The sequence below is a fragment of the Chaetodon auriga genome, chromosome 11, assembly GCF_051107435.1.
Source record: "Chaetodon auriga isolate fChaAug3 chromosome 11, fChaAug3.hap1, whole genome shotgun sequence".
Taxonomy (NCBI): domain Eukaryota; kingdom Metazoa; phylum Chordata; class Actinopteri; order Chaetodontiformes; family Chaetodontidae; genus Chaetodon; species Chaetodon auriga.
The window spans coordinates 10,647,964-10,669,637 of NC_135084.1; the positions used below are offsets into that span (position 1 = coordinate 10,647,964).

The following is a 21,674-nucleotide window of genomic DNA, read 5'->3' on the forward strand; positions in this document are numbered from 1 at the left end:
GCAGCTGGGGTTGTAGAGAGTAAAAGCATGTTGAAATTGATTCTGGGTACACTCCGCCACTAATATGATCCGGGTGGCTGCCCACAAGCTGGGCTCCATCACTTCTTCTCCTCAATCAGCCACAGTGCTGACAATATTAACACAGCGCACAGATCTGGGCTGCTGCATTCTCTCCCAACTGTTTCACTGACTTTCCAATTGACATTTATTTACATGGCTCTTAATACACTTCATACTCCCAACCCCACAACCCACACACCTACCACACAAAAGTCCATAATAGAAGCATCCTCTCAACCCCCACTGCTTTGGAGGAAGTAAGGATGTGGTATGCACACACGTTTATCACACACATGTAATTTTTGGATAGAGGATATGAAGGTCTACAGGAACCCTGTGCGGGTGAAAATGAAGTCTGTGTTGGTTTCACGGGGCTGTCCCTCGGGGCAGGGAAATGAGGAGAGCATGGTGTGTTAGTGATGTGATTTCCAGAAAGCACAGTGGCTCAGAGTCTCTCAGTTAGCTTTGGCAAATATGAGGATTCAGTTTAGCTCATCATATGTTAAAATGTTCACGTTTGTGGATAAATCACAGACACGTAGAAAATGTGCAAATACATCCTGACTAACTGCTTATCAGCATGTACAGTATGGGCTCGCCATGGTTACTTTTTGATCATTTATGCGTTTAGAACCTTGGCTTGGCTGTAATACAGTTCAGTTTCAATCTTTAAATCCAGCTGTGTCTCCATCCTAATCAGCCCCCATATAATGGCAAGCTATTCTACCATATGATTGAAAAGTGTACATTTGAGGTATTTCTTGTCAAGAATGAAAATATCCATATGTCTTTCCAAGACTTAGAGCTGCATGAAAATGTTTTGCCCTCCCTGGTCAAAATGTATGTTATTGTGAATAGTTAAGTGAGTAGGAGATGGACTAATCTCCGTCAGGCATAAAGTTAAAGATGGAACATTCTCTCCAACATTTCAAGCAAGAGTTGGTTCATTATTTTTGTATTGTACAATTTTTGAAGGAAAAAAAGGAAAGAAACACCATATAAAAGTTTTGGCAAGAGATTTGAGCGCTCACATAAGTTTCACAAAGGTCTCAGACCTTAAAAAGCTTGATAGCACTATGGCTTGATCACAGTCCTTGGCGATACAGGCCAGGTGATACATATTTCAAAGCTTTAGAAATACTGTGACTCCTTGTCCCAACAATCAGCAGCCAGGGGATCCTCAAAGTCAAATCAAACCCCTACTTGACTGTAAAAGACCTTCAGGGAGATTCTGCAGACTCTGGAGTGGTGGTGCACAGGAGTGGCTGCACAAACATGACCTTCATTGAAAAGTCATCAGAAGAAAATCTCTCCTGCGTCCTCACCACAAAATTCTGCATTAAAAATTTACAAAGCAACACCTAAACAAGCCTGGTGCATTTTGGAAACAAGTTCTGTGGACTGGTGAAGTTAAAATAGAACTTTTTGTCAAAGGTATATTTGAAGAAAACAGGGTGCAGAATTTCATGAAAAGAACACCTCGACTGTCAAGTATGGGGTTGGATCAATTATGCTTTGGGGTTGTGCTGCAGCCAGTGGCACAGGGAACATTTCACTGGTAGAGGGAAGAGTGGATTCAATTAAATACCAGCAAAGTCTGGAGGCTGAAATGAGGAGGGCTTCTACAACAGAGTAATGATCCTAAACACACCTCAAAATCCACAATGCACAACCTCAAGAGGCTCAAGCTGGAGGTTTTGCCGTGGCCCTCACAAGCCCCCGACCTAAACATCATCCCAAATCTACGTTACAAAGGTGTTACAAAGCACTGACCATGCAGGGTGACCAAAGTTTTGCTTCTGTCCCTTTTCCTCTTCAGTCATTTTAAAACGATAAAGTTTGGAAATAAAAAGTAATTTCACTTGATACATTGAAAAAATGTGTCATTATTAACTTCATGCTGTTTGGAAATAGGTCACGTTTTACTCATTTAGCTATTTGCAGTAGCAGAGATTTTTTTAACCTTTGGACTGAGGCAGGTTCGCCATTTCCCTCCACTTACAGCCTTTAAATTAAACTAAACAAGCTCCTGGCTCCAGTTTCATATTTAGTGCACACTAATGAGAGTGGCATTAATCCTTTCATCTAACCACCAGAAAGAAAGTGAATGTAGATATCCGTGTGGTCGGGTTGTCTGTACCTTTGGACAGAAAGAATGAAAGAAATAGAAATGTCATGTACGGATATTCCAGACTAAGTCACATACATTTCCTGTGTTGACAGCAGTGTTGAGCAGGGGTAATAACATAATCACATGTGGCAGCCCCATGTTTCCATTCTTGCACTATTGTTATTCTGTATCAGCGAGCCTCACTTTGTTTCCCCGAGCAGGGTTAGATTAATGCACTGTACCCTTAGATTCAGTGTTATACAAAAGAAAAGTCTGTCGCTTGATCCACAGGGAGCTCTGATGGTTACACTTCTGCAGAACAGATGACAAGAGCCTTTCATCAAAGCAAACTCTTGCTTTTGCTTGTTAACCACAGCGCAATCATTGCTCAGACACATGCGCAGCCGTACACACACAAACTATACATGTGCCCTCACAGACACAGCATAATCCATTCATATGAAGTGTGCACAAGCACAAAACACGAGCACACACGCGCTATATATATATAGACTCAAAGAAACTTGAGGCAGGCTGAGTGTGTGCTCGTATGATGGGAGCCGGGAGCCGTGAGCAGGCATCCACAGTTCCTCTCTCCCCGTCTCTCACTCTGTTGCTCCTCCTGAAGCAGCATCCAACGGCTCCTTCTCATCTCCCACCGTGCAACTCAACTCATCCACCCAGAAACACCCCTAGTTCACTCAGTTTGTCTCACAGAACAGAAAAGGAGAGAAAATCAAAGGGTCTTTTTTTTTTTTTTTTTTTTTTTTTTAGGCGCAGTTGTCCACCCGAGCCTGCAGTCCTTGTAATTTGAGGAAATGGGAGGTTTTGTGTCATTTATGCTGAGCCTACCAGTATAGATTTAATTGAAAAAGAATGTCTCATGAATGTGACCCCCCTCCCCAAAACAAACACACACTCACATACACAATCATTTGGTGTAATGACTCAGTAGATCCAAGGCCGTCTGGTGGGGGAATTGAGGGAGGCTGTGAGGGGTTGTTGGTAAGATTTTGGAGCATGGCAGCTGTTGTGGAAAGAGGAGGTGTAAGAGCCAGTTTTCGGTCTTATGAACTGCATAGGTAGATAGATCGGATTTCAATCACATTCTGAGGAAACACCGCAGCTCGCAGTTTCAGCTGGTTCAGATAGACAGAGTACGCAGCAGTATGGCATCAAAATACTGTTCCCTAACATTACAATCAAGGAGACAAGTTGTGACGACTGGCTGTGTCGTGCATTATAAAATAGCATGGTTTGACACACTGTCTTTTCCCCCTTCTGCCAGACAATGACATGGAGGTTACAGAGGAGCAGCTGAAGGGAGGTGAGTGACAGAATATTTCATGGTTGCCTTTTCACCTTAACACCTCCATTAAAGCACACAGAGGCTGAGTGAGTGGCGTAGCTTCAGCTGGTGACAGTGATTTGCTAGGTTTTATGCAGCAGATGAAATTGAATGTTTATTCATCGGGTGACAAGTCGAATCCCTGGCCTGACACATCGCAGTTAAAAATACTTCATGTCAGGTACATTACATTACAAGAGCTTATATCCACAGCTAATTCCCAACACCATTCTCTTCATCCGGCTTACAGGCACAATGCCTTCAGACCACCTAAAGCGAGTGACAAAGGAACAGCAGAGCAACATCCCTCCGCAGCGTGCGCCAGGCGATAGGACAAACACAACTGTCAGCGCATAATGCTTTTATCACAGCACCATCTTGGCACACGGCCTGAAACTCCCAGATACTGCTTATCAGGATAAACTATTGACATTTGTCTGTACACTGATGTCCTGAATAAGCAATGGCTCCAACAGAAAGCCTCATGGAAGTGTGTATATTGCATGAATAGCAGGAACAATAGATTGAATACAGTTTAGCTGCAGTTAGCTGCAGTTTTTTTCTCCTTGGTAGACAAAAAAAAAAAAAAATCATTCTTATGAAATGTTTGATGAAATGTACTGCCTCTAGCAGTTTTCTCTAAGGAACAGCGGGTCTTTGAAAGCGCCTGATGGCAAGTTTTCTTTACGAGTACGAAGGGCTTGCCAGGTCTAACTGCCGTGTCCCTCCAATATGTCATAGTACACGTGCAACCAACTAAGCAGAGAAGAATGTTAGTTTTACTGTCTGTCGAAGGAAGTGTTCAGATTACCGTAGATGTAGAACCCAGGGTGCTATCAAAATGTTTTTCCTCCCAAAGTCACCTCCATGATTTGCCAATTACACGCATCTGTGTTTTCAATGAGATTCCATTTTGGGTGAGCATAAAAGGGCTGCTTTTATAAGTGCACTGTAAAATGTGATATTCCAGAGTGAAACAATGTGCACGTAATGGCTAAATCATAAAGACTTGGCTGAGAGGAACTGCATTTGAGAGTTTGTCCTATTGTTAGCGCCTGAGCGAGCGCGTTCGTTTTCTGTCGCGCTCCTCACTGACTGTTTTGCACTGTATACTGTATAATAACATAGCACCAGACCACGTCAAGCCAACTGAAATAACCCCTGATAATTCCGAGCTCTGTTGTATCATCATGCCAGGCCCGACCCGGTCCAGTTTGGCCTTGTTTGATGGGCCTCTGTGCCGATGCCAAGGACTGGCCTTTTATTCTGCTCCATCAGCCACAGTTTGAATCAGTGCTGGCTGGAGCCTATTCAAAGGTTCGAATGACTGCCTTTCTCACATGGAATGGTGCTTTTGTCCCAAACTGTGCTCTGGAGTTGGTCTCAGAGCCACGCATTCTTCCCCGCTCTCCCACAAGAGCCTTTTTTTTTTTTCTTTTGTCAGACAGGTATAAAACAAAACAGCGTAAGTGTGAGTTCTCCCACAGGCTCTTTTAGCGTGGTCAGCCGAGACAGAACGGCCAAGTCTAAACAATCACTGCGATGATGAGTATGCCCTGCCAAAAGCCGTCTCCACTCGCACCGTCTCATCCAACAGTTCAACTTGACATGATGTCACGCTCTTCGCGTCCTGATGGTGTTGGGGGGGGGTAATGATGTGCCACTCCCACGTCTGTAAATAACCCTTTATATTTTAATTTATTTGCAGATAACACACCACCATCTACAAAGTCCACAACCAAGGATGAAAGTGAAGACAGCAACAGAGGTATGTCTGTGTGTGAGTTTGTGGCTGTGTGTGTGTGTGTGTGTTCCTTATTCATTCTAACGGTATTAATGAAGACTGCATAGATTTGGACACGCTGAGTAACATAACGGGTAGAGGAAACGTTGTGCATTGATATGTGTTTACTTGATCATTTGTTTTGTGTGTATGAAGTAATGGAGTGTGTTCTTGGTCAGTAATCTTTTGCTCTCTGGTGCCAAGTTCCTCTTTGGGGAAATGAATACAAGATGAAGCTTGGTCTTTTTTAAAAGAATGTTTTCTTTAAGGCAAACTTGTTTAAGAAGCCATTATCTGGCTATTCTGCAGTTTCAGCCCCTTTGGATGTGTAATATTGAAACAGTTATAGGCTTCTCCGATACGATGGACCAAAGATAATTAGATTCTTACACTGGAGGGTGTTAGTAGGCAATTAAAATCGTACACCATCCATTTGTCTTCAAGCCTTAAGGTTGCAGGGAATTTTTGAAGATAGCAGACATGGTTGTTTTCTTTGGGGAAAGGGTTCCTCTCGCTGATCGTGAGAGGCTGGACTAGATAGTGCAGACTCTTCAAGGGCGTCAATAAACTCTGTGTTGTTAAACAAAGCACAATAAGTCATTTCTTCCTGCCTATTCAACATACCTTTCCATAATCCACAGCAGTAATTCAATATGATTCACAAATTCAATCACCAGCATTAGGAGGGCATAAGTATTTTGTAATAATCTTTATAAATCCTAATTTATCAGGCCCGGCAGCTTAATAGTAACTAATCCATTCACAAAAGGCCTTGGCACAGCTTTCTAGCATGGGAACACTCAGTCCTTGAGACAACCTCTCTCACAGGAAAGGAATGAAATGATTTTGTACTGCCTTCACTGTAAAGGTTAGATCCGGTTCGACGTAGCACATAGGAAGGATTAATCATGGGAAACACTCAGATGTCAAGGTAGCACAAAGCAGGGGAAACATGAGCTGCAAAAACCGACTGTCAGCTACATGAGACAGACATCATAAGATGCTTGAGGGTCTCATGCCACCTCTGTACACCTGTGGAAGATTTCCATTCAGTAAAAGAACACACTGTTTTTCACCATCTTGTCTATAGAGCCAGTAAAGCAGGTCACCTATTTGGTATGATCAATATATGGAGCACCTTTTAGAATAAATTACACTCCGCTGCAGAGTTGGTGGAGTGTGCCTGTCAATATGCCTCAGTGTGATCCATCACATGCAACACACTCCTCGGGGGATTCACTCTCTCCAGTCCACGGGTCAGACATGAGGGACTTTTAGCTACAGCACTGATGAAGAGAAAACGTTGAGGCTTTCTCCACTGTTTTTCCATGATAAATACCATGGTTAGCGGACTGAAGGTAATTATAGGGCTGCTCTGTCCCACACACAACAACTGCTACATTTACAGTTGTTTTGTCACCGCACGAGCAAAATGCTTTTTTTAGCCTCGGTGGACCGAAGGAAGAAAACAGTAAAAAGCACCCAATGAAGAAACACACCTAACTGTGAAGCACAGAACACAGATCATTCCAACAGTGCAGCCTGTCTGACTTATTCTGAACATTAGCCAACATCAGAACACCTCTCACATTACGTTTTCCTGTGTATTATGGTTGTAGATGTTTCTTAAATGTTAACTCTAACCCTATTTATTTCTTTTATCATTTTGTTTCCTCTGTGATCTTTTCTAAGCGCTTAACGTCTCATAGATTTCCGCTGAATGTCCTACTTTCACAGGACTTATTCGTGTTAAAATGTGATATAAATAATGATAAAAAATTAAGTTCTAATTATAATTATTTACTTTAAGACCAGCACATCAGGGGGGCTGTTCAGCAGTATTTCAACTCTTCTTCAAAAGAAGCCAACAGACGATCCCTCGCCGACTACAAATAACCCCAAAGTGTATTTGCAGAAAAGGGTCACAGATTAACTTTGGTGTGTGTGTGTGTGTGTGTGTGTGTGTGTGTGTGAGTGAGAGAGAGAGATGAGCTATGTTGTGATGTAATCCAGATGAAACAGAGGCACAGCATGCAGATGCTGCGAGCTATAGAAAGAAAAAAAGAGACAGAGTGGGAGAGGGTGGGATGAGACGCAGGAGCGGACGCTGGCACAGAAGTCCAGGGCGGAGCGTAGCCTCCGTGGAGCACACCTGACTTGGCAAGCAGCCGCACAGTGTCTATTATTTGATATCAGATTGGTATTAGTGAGATTAGTGGATGTCACAGGGCAGAGTAAAATGTGAACATTGAGCCAGAAATCAATGCCTGGCTGGGTCTGTTTGCCTGGCATGCTTGAGCTTTCTGAGAACGACCCGGAGAAGACAGGGGGAGATGGTGAGAGATGGCACCGAGTGTGGACGGACACACAGATTAATAACACAATGTGTGGACAGACTGTAAGGCTCTCCGTGGGACGCCATCCTTTGCACTGTGGCGGCCTGCTCACAAACACCTTTGCGCTTTGCTTGCACGCACGCATTACACATGCAAATGGTCATCTCACAGAGCCCTTTTTCCTTTACTCATGTCTCATGAATTTTTCAAGTTCCCCCTTTTTTATCTTTTTTGTCCTTTGCTCCAGTTAGCTTTAATGGAAGCAATAAGAGACGGGGATGGGGAAGGAGATAGAGCACAGCTATGCTGCGAGAGTGTCTGTGCAATTTTCACATTTCTATTCATTCCTGAATATGAGATACTTTGCTTTTACTTCCTAGGAAATATGGTCTGTAGTTGATGTTTACCCAACGGTCATGCAACTACCACACACAGGGCAGCTTGCATATCAGCATCTAAATTGTTTATGCCCTTGTGATACTGTACCCCTGAATCTGATGTTGACATAAATAAATCATTTAAGCGTGTGTGTGCGTGTGTATGTGTGTGTGTGTGTGTGTGTGTCTGAGACTAACATTTTATCAAAGAAAAAAAAAACACTACAGTGCTGTTGCTCATTCAACACAAGTGCAGACGAGTGCCTAAAATTGCCTTTTAGTCACTGTGCTTCTGAAAGTGGAATTGATGGGAGTATAGGCACTCAAAGTCTTGAGGTGTGGACTTTGGCTGAAGCCCTTCTGTGTGAAGTATGTCAGACCCTGATTCACAGTGAAGACAGTTTAGCACTGAGTGTCGGGGAGCAAAGCTGTGCCAATGCTGCCACCTGCTGTTTGGAGCACGAGCGAGCCGGAGGTGCTGGTTGGGTTTCGACTTTGTGAAGACACTGTTCTAATTGAACTTAACTTGGAGCCTTATAAATCACGTCTGCCCTACATAGAATCTTTTGTTGTCTCCTTTGTGCGTGTGTGTGTATATGTGTGTTTATCCACAATCTGTCCCTTAGCATCCTTTATCACAAATTGAATGCTGTTCCATTCAATAAGCCAAATACGAATGATCAAATAACAGAGGAAATTACATTCAGCCTTTTGTCGTATCTGATATATTGTTGTTTGGGATCACTTTAGACAGATACAACAGCCATGCATAATTTTAAATGCAGAAGAAAGGTTTAGGATGACCTCATGGCCAGCAAAGGATTCATCTTAACCTGCTTTTCCCAATGAAGTGGTCTTTTCAGCCCCCTGTCTGTGGCTTCATCTCAAAATGCCAGTCATGATTAATAGAAAGGATTGCCATCTACTGTGTGTCACCAGCATTCTGTGTGATGGACAGGGGCACTTGAAGCAAACATGCAGCACTGGTAGAACTGGCCTTTTCCCCATTTAATAGAGGCTGGCATTTTTATTGTTCTGAGTGCAGGGCAAAATTGCATAGATATGAAAAAATGGTTTCTCTCTACAGCTTGTTAAAAAAGCAATTATAGAAGCTGCACAATAGCCATTGTAGAGCATGTTCTCTTATTGGTGTCATGGCTTTCATTTACTCAATTTGTCCCAAATGTCATTGGTTTATGTGTGTGTCTGTGTGTGTGTGTATAAGAGTGTGCAAGAGTAACAAAAGGGGTAAGGAGGGTGGGGGTAACAGATATGGAGAAGGGATTAAAGTTGTTTTATGTCACTGTTAAAATCTGCCTTTTGCACATTCAAAAATGTGGCTGTGGTGTTGTATTAAGCATATGCTCATGATTGTAGCTAGCATGACATCTGTACATTTTGATATAATTCATAGTAATATACTATATTATAGCATCATACTGGTGCTATTCACTGTACTATGTTATCATACTAACACTATTTTTGGGCCCATACTTGCTGCTATTTTAATTTGTCAATACTTTGGTTTATGACCAAATTAATGCAAAACCAATGACATTCTCCTCAGCCTGCTGTACTTTGTGTTCAATGCAAATCAGCTGATTTTTACATGCAAACACACTTAACGATGATAGTGACCGTGGCTGATAACATCAGCATGTCACTGTATGTATGCTACCATGCTAAAATTAGCATTTAGCTCAAAGCACCATTGTGCACAAATACAGGCTGACAGAGCCGCTAGCATGGCTGTAAACTCTTAGTCTGGTTCTACAAGTACTTACTGCTACACATTTGGGACTTTCTTCATTGTAACAAAGATATGCTGTAACAATGATTTGGGTTTGTTAGCCCTCTGCAACTGAAGCTCAAAGCTGTCTCTATCAAAGGCTAGCAAAGCTAACAACTTAACCGGTATATTTCAAACAAAATAAGGATTTGCTATTAGCTAGTGTAATCGTAGGTTTCTTCACCAGTAACCTTGAACATAAGACAGAAAACCCAATGATCAACCCTCTGTGTAATAATATCCTTTATACAATCATGTGTTCACAAAGTGGTGAACCTCGTTCCATCCTTGCTTGTGAACAACTGAGCCTTTCCAGGATGCCCCTTTCATACCCAGTCATGATACTATCACCTGTTACCAATGAACCTGTTTACCTGTGGAATGTTCCAAACAGGTGTTTTTGGAGCACAACTTTCCCAGTCTGTTGATGTTCCTGTCCCAACTTGACTCAAATTCAGAATAAGCATATATTTACAAACATCAATGAAGATGGTGAGGTAAAATATTGAATATATTGTCTCTGTACTGTTTTCAATTGAATATATGTCAAAAAGGATGAGCAAATTATCGCATTCTGTTTTATTCATGTTGAACACAGCATCCCAACTTTTCTTTGGAATCAGGCTTGTAATATGGGACACCAGCTCTCGCAAGACGAATTCTTTGCCTAGAGATGAACAGTTTGTGATCATTAGCATGACTGCTAGCTTTGTTTTTCAAAATGAACGACTGACATTATTCCCATAGGTGCATGTGTTTGGCTGATGATTCCTTTCCCTCTCGTTTCAGGTAAAGAGGAAACAGGTGATGAAGAGGAGGGTGACAATGGTAATGTAGCTCTACGGACCATTAACACATGTTCCGAACCCCTCGGCTCTCCTTCCTTCTTGATGTCATTTGTCATCAAAAATTGAATTTTCTATTCGCTCCAGTTCAGTCTTTCCATCCTGTGTGCCACCACACTGCACACACACACTCACAAAAAAAAAGTTCTCTTATCACAGAAGCTTGGAACAAAGAAATCCCTCAATTATGTATGGCTTTAGAAGTGACATTCTTTTCCCCTTCTTTTTTGTCGCTTAATTTATGCATGTCTTTGTGGTTCCATTGCTCTCATACTGCAGTACAAAGACAAAGCTACACAAAGAGATGGAATGAAAAGGCTGTTTGAGGTGATATCGAAAGCCAAGTCAATTCAACTCCAGGCACTAGCACTGAACTCAAAATGTTTTCCACTCTTTTGAATTCCTCCCCTGTTTCTAGATGCTGCAGGAAATGAAGACGTGGAGATGGCGAGTCAAAACCCAGGTACAGTAACAAGTCAAGGCCACCAGCATGGATGGGGGTGTGATTCTGTGTTACAGTCAGTGTGCATGAAGGAGCGCACAGTGATATTACTCCTATCTCTAGAGGATTGTTCGAGCTGACGGACATGCAGCTCGTTGCTCTGTTTTTCAGCTCGGCTCAGTTTGATTAAAGATCTAACCTGATCAGCCCTGTTAGCAGCAGAGGAATACGTAGTATGCAAAGGTCTGAATGCATCTGCACGGGCTGGATGAACAGACTCTGATGTGTTTTGTTGTGCTGACGATGAGCGCCTTAAGTGAATTAAGAGAAAGATAGTTTGTGTGCGTCTGTGTGTGTGTGTGTACGTGTTACAAAGGAGCAGCCATTAACTTTGAGCTGGAACCCTTTCTCTTACTCCGAGTATTCTCTGTGCTGCTAGTATATAATTAAAATTCCGCATTTGCATACTGGCAGCAAGCAGCTCCTCGCCTCTCCTCTGTTTTTGTTTTATTCAAATCCCATCCCATTGACAAAGATTTGACAGATAGAGTCTCTCTGAACATGAATTTTGTAGATATTCTATGAGAGAGTTATAGCAAATTCAGCCTTGGGATGTTATCCAAGACCTGAGATATGTAATTACTTTCTCGTGAAACACAAACAGAGAGGTAGGAGCTAGAAGGAGCAACGCTATACAGTTTAAAATAACACCTGCAGGCTAATTCAGCCAGCAGTTGCATCATTCTTGTGAAATGTGTGCGTGTGCATGTGCGTGTGTGTGTGTGTGTGTGTGTGTGTGTGTGTGTGTGTGTGTGTGTGAGTGCGTGTGTCTGTTTGCAGGTGAAAACCAGAGACCACAGATCAATAGGTTGTTCAATTATGCAGTCTTGGTTACTTTGTAAAATATAACCTTTATGCACACACCTTTATTAGCATGTTTATTTACTGCAAGTACTCTGCTAGTAATACTACACACATATCAGCACTAAGACTTTCCCTTCCAACTTTAGAAACCACAGCCGAGCGTGCTAGCTACCTAGGAATGACAAGGTTTGTATGCTGAGCAGCTTCAAACACAAGTATTGTAAATCAGCTGTTTAAATTTACATTTAAACTAGCTTATACAGCCTAAAGCAAGCACTTTTTCCTCCAGAAACATGTCTTCTTTTTAGTTTCTGACAGTTTTCCCGTCTTTGCTGTCAACTGCCACACCCTTCAAACTGGAAAAGAGAACCCTGTTGATGTGAGAATGTTTGAGAGATTTCTGTCACCAGTAATGACGTGTGGGCTTGTTTTCTGCCATGTGTTACAGGATTTAATGTGAACGCTTTGACTCCGCATGCCTGAATTAATCCTTCAAAATGCGCTTCTTTTTATATTTCAACGTTTGTGTGCCTCCAGACGAAAATTCAGGAAGCGAGGAGCCGAATGAAGAAAAGGATGCCGATGAAAATGAAAACCAAGACAAAGATGAAGATATAGGCGTGGACAAGGACAACGACAAAGATGAAGACGAAGGCACTGACAATGACAAAGATAAAGACAAAAATGAAGACAAAGGTCTGTACTTAAGGGTGCATGTGTTTGTTTTCCTCCTTTTGTATCAAAACTCTGAGCAGCACGAGTTGTCGGTCATAAATATTAATGCCAAACTGAGTAAGGTTGAGGTGATCATCTGATTTCCTGATAGTGATTGTATTTTACCACTGTATGCAGCAAAATGTCCACAGGGCACTGAGACAGACATACTGTATATGAATAAGTCAGTTCAATGCATGAAACCCTGACGGCTGACATAATGACAGCATAACAAAATGGAAATGTAAATGTTTACAATTTGGTTTACCAGCAGTCTAAAATTACATGGTTGGGAGATGGAACACTAAAAGCGCGCAATGCCGCCGCTGCTCGACGCTCGAGTGTTTTTTTTTTTTTTTATTCCTCCTGTCAGTGTTTAAATCTATGCAAATGTATCTCTCAGCACAGAATAAGCAGGACCGAGCGAGGAGGAATCTGGGCTCAGTTCGTGTGCAGTATTACAGATTTGACAAAGAACGTTCTATCTCCGGAGCCTCGCAGGCCACAGCACGTCCACACACTGAGAACACCGTACTAACACGTACACACATAAACAAAGCCGATCTGATTGAAGACATGACAGCTCAGGCTTCTCTTTGCAGGCACGAGGGTGCGATCACCTGTCTGCAAAGACACTGATGTCCCGTGAATGTGTAGCGTGACAGTGATCACAGCTTGCTTCCTCTCTTCCAGCAGAGGAAGAGCAGCCCGCTGCCGCGAAAACAGAAGATGACGACACAGCCAAGTCCACTGTGGAGATGGAGGGTAAGATCTGATTTGCTTGGATTTGATATGATTTGATTTGACCTGATTGAGAGTCTGACTCACCGGCTTTCCATCAATGCGATTTTCTACTCCAGTCTGGTGTATTTGTATGCTCATGTATTGAATCAGTATGGTCGGCCTTGTTTTCGTTGTCTGCTGTTTGTCAAACGTGCTTTCCTCCCAAATCAGTCTCATCTGAAATCTACTGTGCAACCTGTGTAACATGTACAGGAAGCACTAAGCATTGCAGGGAGCCTCAGGTGCCATAACATATTTCAGGAAGCCATGATGGAGGTGCTGAGCAACTGGGTGGGATCACACGTTCAACTCTGACAACTGTACTGCTGTTCAAGACGTGTATACCTTTTAGCTCAAATAGGCAGGTGAAGCTGAGATTTTCCACCCATCACAGTCTAGTGTGGAGTTCCTCTTTCATGCATTTGCACAGCAGCTATCTTAACGCAGCAAGTAGCTAGGATTATTGGTGGCTGTTAGTGCTTCAACAGCTGCTTTGAATAGAATATGGCTGGCAATATCCTGTATTTTTGATTGTCAACAACTCCCTCAAAGTGTGTGTACCCATTTAATTTTACTGTACATTTCCTTTCAGTTCTCTCTATCTAAGCCAGGTGGCCATTTATTTAGCTATTATTTGCATTCAGCCACTCCAGTAGAGCTATATGATGAGGCCAGCATTTTGCCCACATGGGATAATCTATCTTTATTTATCCCCAATTTTTCTCAGACTAAGTAACTCTGTCTAACGCTGTCACTGATTAAGGGTATTCTCTGGAGACAGTGCGGGTTAGATTTGTGAACCCCAGCCACCCCTCTCCCATCACTGCACCAACACAAAGGTCTGAGTCACTCCCTCACCTCTATTTCACTTTCTCTTTGACTGACATTCAATTAATTTAGGGTGAGAGTGAACATTCCAGATAGATCTATCTGAGATAGCCTCCTCCATCCTCTCTGAAAAGCCATTGGAATACGTCCTACAAACACTACAGGCTTTCCATCACTGGAAAGCTTCACTCCAGCCTGTTGATTGTGTCTTGCCTGAGCCCCGCCAGTGTCTGTCACTGTCTAGGGTTACTATGGGCTGTGTGCTGTACGGTGACAATGTCAGGCAGTAAACAGTGGTGTCATTCCTGATTGCAGGCAGATTGCATTTTGTACAGAGGAGCAGGGCCTTGGACAGAGTGCAGACCCAAACTGTCTCAGATATTGAATCTTGCGCAAGCCAGCACAGCCCAGTTTATCCATGTGTAACCAGCTATTCACAGGACAACACCGAATGATTCCCGAGCCAATACCCTTTATTAAAAATAATAACTGTAATCAGGCTACCTGCTCATGGCCAGAGAGGTTAAATCTGCTTTATTGAAAGGAGTAATAAAATGGCTCATAATGATGGGAGGAATGAGTAATGAATCAAACAATTTGAGGACAGCTGAATATGAGGTTGCTACACACACACGCACACGCACATATGAATACACCTACTCATGAGTCAGAGTGTGTGTGTGTGTGTGTGTGTGTGGGTCTTACAGTATTTTTTAGATTTTTGACTTTTATTCACAATCAAGCAGTAATTTGAGAGCCCAAACACCTCAGAGTTGGTGATATAATATGCTTTGTATTCATTTTCCTTACATGCCCCGTTGGCTCTCTCATGTTTCGACAGAAACTGGAGAGGAGCTCACTCTGATTGCAGGCGAGCTAGAAAATTGCTAGGCATTGTGGCAAATTTGTACATTTATGGAGCAAATTCATATGTTTGAGCTAAAACTTGCCCATCAAATAGACACATATTGCAGTGGCCTTATCTCCCCACGTCATTTAATTAGAAATCTTTGACAATACTGAAATATTTTTCCTGTCAGTGTCAAGGTGAGGGTGTAACCCCAGACATCACCATTTTACAAATGAGCCATCGTTGCCAACTTGCTAGCAGTTGCCAAAAAGAAAGATAAATCTGATGCTCTGAAACACAAGAGCAAGGAAAAGCAATTTGGAGAGAAGAAATTTGCTGCCTCTTGCAGTCTTCTCTCTTTGATCCTACAGCAAACGTTGTGAGAGTAATGCGTTCTAATTTGTTGTGAGGTTAATTGTTCCGTCGTATACATTGATGGCCTCTGAGCAGCATCTGCAGTACTGCAGCTGACATCAAACCAACTACACTGCACCTGTGGCTGTGGATGCATCTGCAATTGAAATTTACCAGCTTCATTGAATACCTCTGAATATTGTCATACCAGGAGGCTTGTCTGATTAACGCCATAATGAACGGGCCAAACTCTAAATATTCAGTCCCACATTACAGGATACAATGTCGCTAAATACCATCGTCTAAATACCATCCTTTGCATCTGCACATTTGTATCCACGTGCTCCCAGTTGTCAACAGTGTCTGTTGACACCCTGATGTTCTCACATAGCTCAGTATTGCACATATAGAAGTGTGTATCACAGCTAAGCATCTCGGCCCTGGCTCAGTCACACTAACAGAAAGTTCAGTACAGCTTCATGTTTGATTCATTTTCACTCTCGTCATCATTATAACTTGTTAGTGTAATAATTAATTCAGTCAACACACTCTCCCTTATATTCACTATAGGATAGTGCACAGGTCTTTTGCTGATGTCTTATCACTTCACGTAACCAAACTGTGCCACCTGTTGTGTGCATTGTCGGTCTGTTCATATAAATATGCAGTTGTGTTGCAGCATTTAGTCCTGTTGGTGTTAGCTTTACGAATGACTTCAGTTTAATGCAGCATTCTAAGCGACCAAGAGCCGTGAGATCCCCACAATATATGACAAATATTATATTGCGGGGATTTTCTTTCGCGCTGTAGAATATCAGTGTGGAGTAGAGATATGTAAGGTGGGCAGAGGAGAGATTTGTTTTTTAAATCAGGCTGCACGCTCCACTATATGAATCATATGTATTAGATATCTTCCTGCACAGGCAATGAGATTCTCAGTCTGATTATTTGGGATGTTATAAAGCCCCCACCGCACCTCCCTCAAAATTGAATCACAATCCAAGCAGCCTTTATTTATGAATATTCATAACACACTTGGAAAATGGAAATGGAGGCATATTGTTACTGTGTTTGAAATATCTACCCGGCAAGCCTTGTTCTGGTGACTTGTGAGAGTGGGCACCCGCTTCAGTAAGCTCACGGAACAGCCATAAATTAAAATAAGACTGTCTTTGCCTAAAGCTAGGAATAAATAAATCTGAGTTGTGAACAGAAATTGTTTTTCCTTCATGCAGTGTGATTCTCCTACAGTAGTCGATAGCTATTGTCTTAGCTCCAAAGATAAGATTTAATGGCTGCATAGATTCAGTGCCACTGAGTAAACAACAACTCATCCTTCTTCCCAATCAAACTTCGAGCGAGTTGCGCCCGTGAAACATTTGCATGTCGTGCAATGCACCAACGCAAACCTGAATAAGGTCTGTTGTGTGCCAGACTGCTCTGTGATAGCATTTCCTATTACACTTCAGTCAGTTTAGTAAGTGCCTATTATCGACAGCCTTTTTTTAAAAGTGCTGTTCGTATAATTCTGCTCTTGAATATTTGCCTGAATATAAAGCCAAGATAACCTCGCAATCGAGGAAGCCTGAATCGTAATACATCAATGTTCCTTATTTTTTCCCGGCTTTGATAAAGCTGGCCTCTGCAAGAGGCTGGCTGTAGCATGAAAGTGGCTCCTTGACTATGGAAGCCACACAGAATAATTTAGAGGGTTGGTCTCTACCTGAGCGTGGCTGGGTGCAGACAAGGTGGGTAGTAGGGGACAGCTGTAATGGCATTGTAAAGCCAAGCAGGAGGGACCCTGCTGGGGAGACAGAGAGAAAGAGGATGGGGAGACAGACAGACCCAGCAGGCCATCACAACAATCTCAGTCTCAACACAGCAGAGAGACAAGGCACCATTACATCAGCCCAGAGGCTGTTGGAGCTGACATTCCCACTGTTCATCTCTCCTTTGATTTTTCTTTGTTTCCTTTTCTCTCCTCAGACCTGTTGTGTTGTTAAAAAAAAAACATCACAGCAACCCAAGTAAACTCCAGTTCATCCTCATTATCCACACATTTTCACTTGTTCGCGGTTCCTTTATTGTCTTGATTTCATGACTTTACCACACCAAATGTTTTTTTGTTTTTGTTGTTTTGTCCGGCGGTGGCCAGGATATGTTAAGTATAGATGGCTCTGCTTTATTTAGCACTGTGATTCTTCCACAACCGCTCACAGCTCACTGTACAGGAGGCCCTGAGCAGAAAGCCCAGCTGCGTCCACAAGTGCCATATGTTGCCCAAAAAAAAAAGACATGCACATCGTGTACCCACCTCTCTGCCTTGTAAGATCCACTGACAAAAAAAAAAAAAAATGCGTCAAAATGGAGGCGCAACAAATCCCCCTCTAAAATGTCTCATGAGAATTGATTTTATTCTCTTGTTTGCAAGCGTTATTTGGAGGATGTTATTGATTTCTGTGTATTTTACTTCCCCCGTGGTGCAGCTTGAGTGTAACAAAACAACAAACCGACACAAATGGCTCCTCTGAAATCCAGCAGACTTGACAGTACGAAGGTGCACGCAAAACAATGACAGCACAGTGACATTGTGTGGTCGCTCTTTTATTTTAAAGCGTCAAGCACAGAGTGGAATTTCAGAGTAATCCATTGCAAATCAAAAGAGAGTTTTTTTTTCCTTCCTCTTTTTAGCAGCTTGAATAATTTATCCCTGGATTCATTGGTATGTTCCTCTCAGAATTTGTTGTGCGCTTTGCATTTATGGTCTTTCGTCTTACAATAGCAAAAAGGATTTGAAGCTTTGCTTAATTGGTTGTTTTGTGCCCTTTTGTTTTGGTCTTTTGTGAACAATGGGATACTGGTGATGTAAATCTAATTCTGGAGAGCAATGCGGTCTTTCCTGTGGCTAAGAGTTGTCAGCACACAATTAACTTTTGGCATAACATTGTATACTGCAACACTGAGTGGCTCCTCGGGGAGCAAGCTGCCACTGGCTGAAGACATTAGGCTATGCCTGTGTTTTATAGCTTTCCACACTGACTGTGAAAGTCCAGGAACAGCAGCTACACCAATCACAGCCCTGCGGAGGCATTGTGTGTGAGTGCCATGAGGAGACTACCCACAGCCTTATCTTTAGCCGTATTAAAGCAGCTTTTATCGCTGAATTCCATTTGGCTTTGCTCCTCATTCTAAAACTCCATTTGACTCCTTGTTTTGACTTGCTTTGTTAATTTCAGGTCGCTGGACATTGAGCCTGTTTCCTGGTGCTTTCAATATGAAAATGTTTCGCTTTTCAAAATAATGGCGTTGTCTCACACTCTGTTGATCCTGTGGAATCTGAGTGGAGGCAGTTCTTTGCCATCATTCCTCAGCGTGTCAGCACCCTCCATCATTTCGTAGCGTCTTCCTATTGAAGAGAAACACGGGTCTGTGGTCATTTAGCTGGAGATGGAGAATAGACCAACAATGTGCACGATGTCCATTATGTTGGTCACCTCTGGCCCAGAAGCCAGCTTCAAAGAGAGGGGCCCTCATCTAACAGGCTGCGAGGGATGCACTTTTTCTGTCCTCCTTTGAAGCTCCTCTTTTGATCAGCTCTCTTATCTCGTCTCCACCCCTCTGTTTGGTTCACAAAAATGGCAAATGAATCAACTCTGTGCCGAGTGAGCCAGCCAGCAGAGATGCAACAAATGTGTGTTTGAAAAGTCGGGAACATATTTCAGTCTTCATTTCACACACACTCACACCCTTTAAAAACACACACATGCACATAAAGACACTGTTTGAGTGATGAGTGATCTCTGCATGGGCTGCCTGTCTCCTGGAGGCAGATTTGATGGTGGAGCTACTTTAGTCAGAAACAGGAGAAAACCCGAGCGAGATACTGACAACAACAGTCTTTGAGACTCCAACACGACAGTTGGGATTTTTAAGTCTTTAACCCTTTGGATTGCAAATGTCACTGTGTGCTTAGCTTGCTCGTATTAGATATTGAGTCCTTTCTCAATTCTCAAGTTCAGTCAGAGTGCACGCAGGGTATGACGCGATAAAATCCAACCATCCTTCACAAAAACACAGCCAATGGGTGGTCTGTGGTCTTATCATGACCTGTATTTACATTTATTGTTAGGTGGTGGCCTGTAGTGGGTTACATCAATTGACTTGTAGCACTCATGATATGGTAAGGGTCAGTGTATAATGCCATGCGTCAGTAGAGTCAGTCATCACAGAAAACATTTCAATGGACAACACTGGGCAAAAAAAGCAGGCAGATAATGATTGTCACGTCACTCTTTTGTTGTTGTCTGCATAGGAAACACTATAATGCACACTCAAAATGCAGATGTTTTGTGTCATTTACGATCGCTCAGATCGATCAAACTTTTATTCAGTACCAAAAGTTGTTGTTCATAAGGGTGAAAAATGCAAGAAATTGACCAAAAAAATGCCGTAAAAAATGGCTTGTTAACTGTCTGCAGTCGGGAGGAGCTGAGTTGGCTAATGGTGGAAATGGTGTAACATTAGCTGTAGTTTTAAATCTACGGTGATAGATTTAAAGTAATAGCAACACGACTAGCACTTGTTAAACCAGCGTGAAGGGTTAAGACAGCTGAACGTAAATAACGCACCCTGTTCGAGACCATCCACGTTTTAGTGTTGTTTCAGCAGACCTTTGCGAGTGGTTAACCTACAAAACAACCGTAACATCACGTGACTGCAAATGACCTATTGAAGTAAAAAATAGTCACAATAGTAATATGTGATGCAACATCTTCATTTGCTTTAATTATATCCCTGTCAGTCCCTCATTATGCTGCTGCCACTTCTACTATGTGCCTCTCCAGCTGAGGTCTACCCAGCAAACCGCTCTCTTGCTGACCTTTCAGTGATAGACAGCTGCTCTGCCAGGACTCCTGGTTTTCCCTGCCATCCCGACAAGCACTTTGATTATATTGACCAGTCCAATCCATGATCTCCTGTAGAAAACCTTGAGCTGCCCAGAGGAGGCATCACTTCATAACTGCAAATCAGTCAGCTGGCCCGAGCCACATCATCATCCAGGCCTTCCACTATAAACATGCCGCTTCTACAACTCCCTCAGCTGTGGTATGTCCCATTTTAATGTATCGCGGGGGTGAGCCACATCACCTTGTGTCAGATTTACCAGCCCCCTGCAAGACTGGCTGTCTGCGCTTTGATATAGTAAACCACAATAGGTATTGAAGACAGAGGTGAGCATCCTCCTGCAGCAGGCCGCTAGATGAGGGAGAGTCTAAAGATTATGTAAAGTAATTCAGCGAGTGATGAGAGAGGAGCAGGCCACCACTGACAGCAGGTCTAGCAGGTATGTAGGTCACACAGGGGGAGGCCTCTTTTGCATTTTTTCCCTTCCATGTCTATTTTTGTGTTGTCTCCCTCTCTCACGTCTTCACTTAATCAGTTATTCACTTACTTCTTTCATCTCAGGATATCTCAGTGTTCTCGCTCTTCTTTTTATCCCCTTTCTTGTCTTCTGACAGACCACTGTGACTGTCTCGCACTGTCTTGGACAAAGTGGGGAAAGGTAAAAGTGGAAAGAGAGATCAAGAGTGAGAGACAGTGCCAGTGGTGACACCATTTTACCGCTTCCCTGTTTCTTTAAACCCGTGCTGGGTCTTATCAAAGGTTTGCCAGTGGTCATTTTCCCTTTCGCTTTTGCAACATATGTTGTCAACTGTGCCCCCTCTTTTCTCTTGCCATCTCTGACTGCCTTCTAATCATCTTCACTTTCTCTGAGTCGTAGCTTAACCCCAAAGCAGATGGCGTCCTGTTCTCTTTTCAGTCACTCAGAGCACTCATCTTGTCAAGCATGGCCCAGGCCTGTGTAATGAGCTCAGGCCTTTTCAGTCTGTTTAGAGGACCCTGACCCAACTTGGAGCCGCCCAACTACAGCCACCACTACGAGGTTACCCAAACCCGCAGGGGAGCACAATGCTACTTAGTGTCCACAACCCCGCAGCCTTTTCTTAAGGAGAAGAAAGGCGGAATATTAATGAAGACTCTTGGCTTTTCAGGAGGATAGCAGTAGAGAGGGGCGGTTACAGTGTTTATTGAGCTGGCTTGTTTTCGTCTCCCTAGCCTGCAGGTCACAGCTCAGTGCTCTTTAATTGGCTCAGATTGTCAGACAGCGTTCCATCTCATAGCAAAGAAAA

The 21,674-nt window shown here is 42.8% G+C and overlaps 1 protein-coding gene across 5 annotated transcripts in view; it reads left to right on the top strand.

Moving 5' to 3' along the window:
- macrod2 (mono-ADP ribosylhydrolase 2) overlaps positions 1-21,674 on the top strand; it is a 399,810-nt gene that overhangs the window by 370,223 nt on the left and 7,913 nt on the right. For 2 of the 5 annotated variants that reach the window (XM_076743643.1, XM_076743644.1), the window contains exons 10-15: positions 3,459-3,497; positions 5,227-5,286; positions 10,593-10,631; positions 11,067-11,111; positions 12,492-12,650; positions 13,362-13,433. In XM_076743643.1, the coding sequence (XP_076599758.1) occupies positions 3,459-3,497; positions 5,227-5,286; positions 10,593-10,631; positions 11,067-11,111; positions 12,492-12,650; positions 13,362-13,433 (414 nt within the window). The remainder of the gene's footprint in view (positions 1-3,458; positions 3,498-5,226; positions 5,287-10,592; positions 10,632-11,066; positions 11,112-12,491; positions 12,651-13,361; positions 13,434-21,674) is intronic. The other 3 variants (XM_076743645.1, XM_076743647.1, XM_076743648.1) reach the window with 2 other exon arrangements.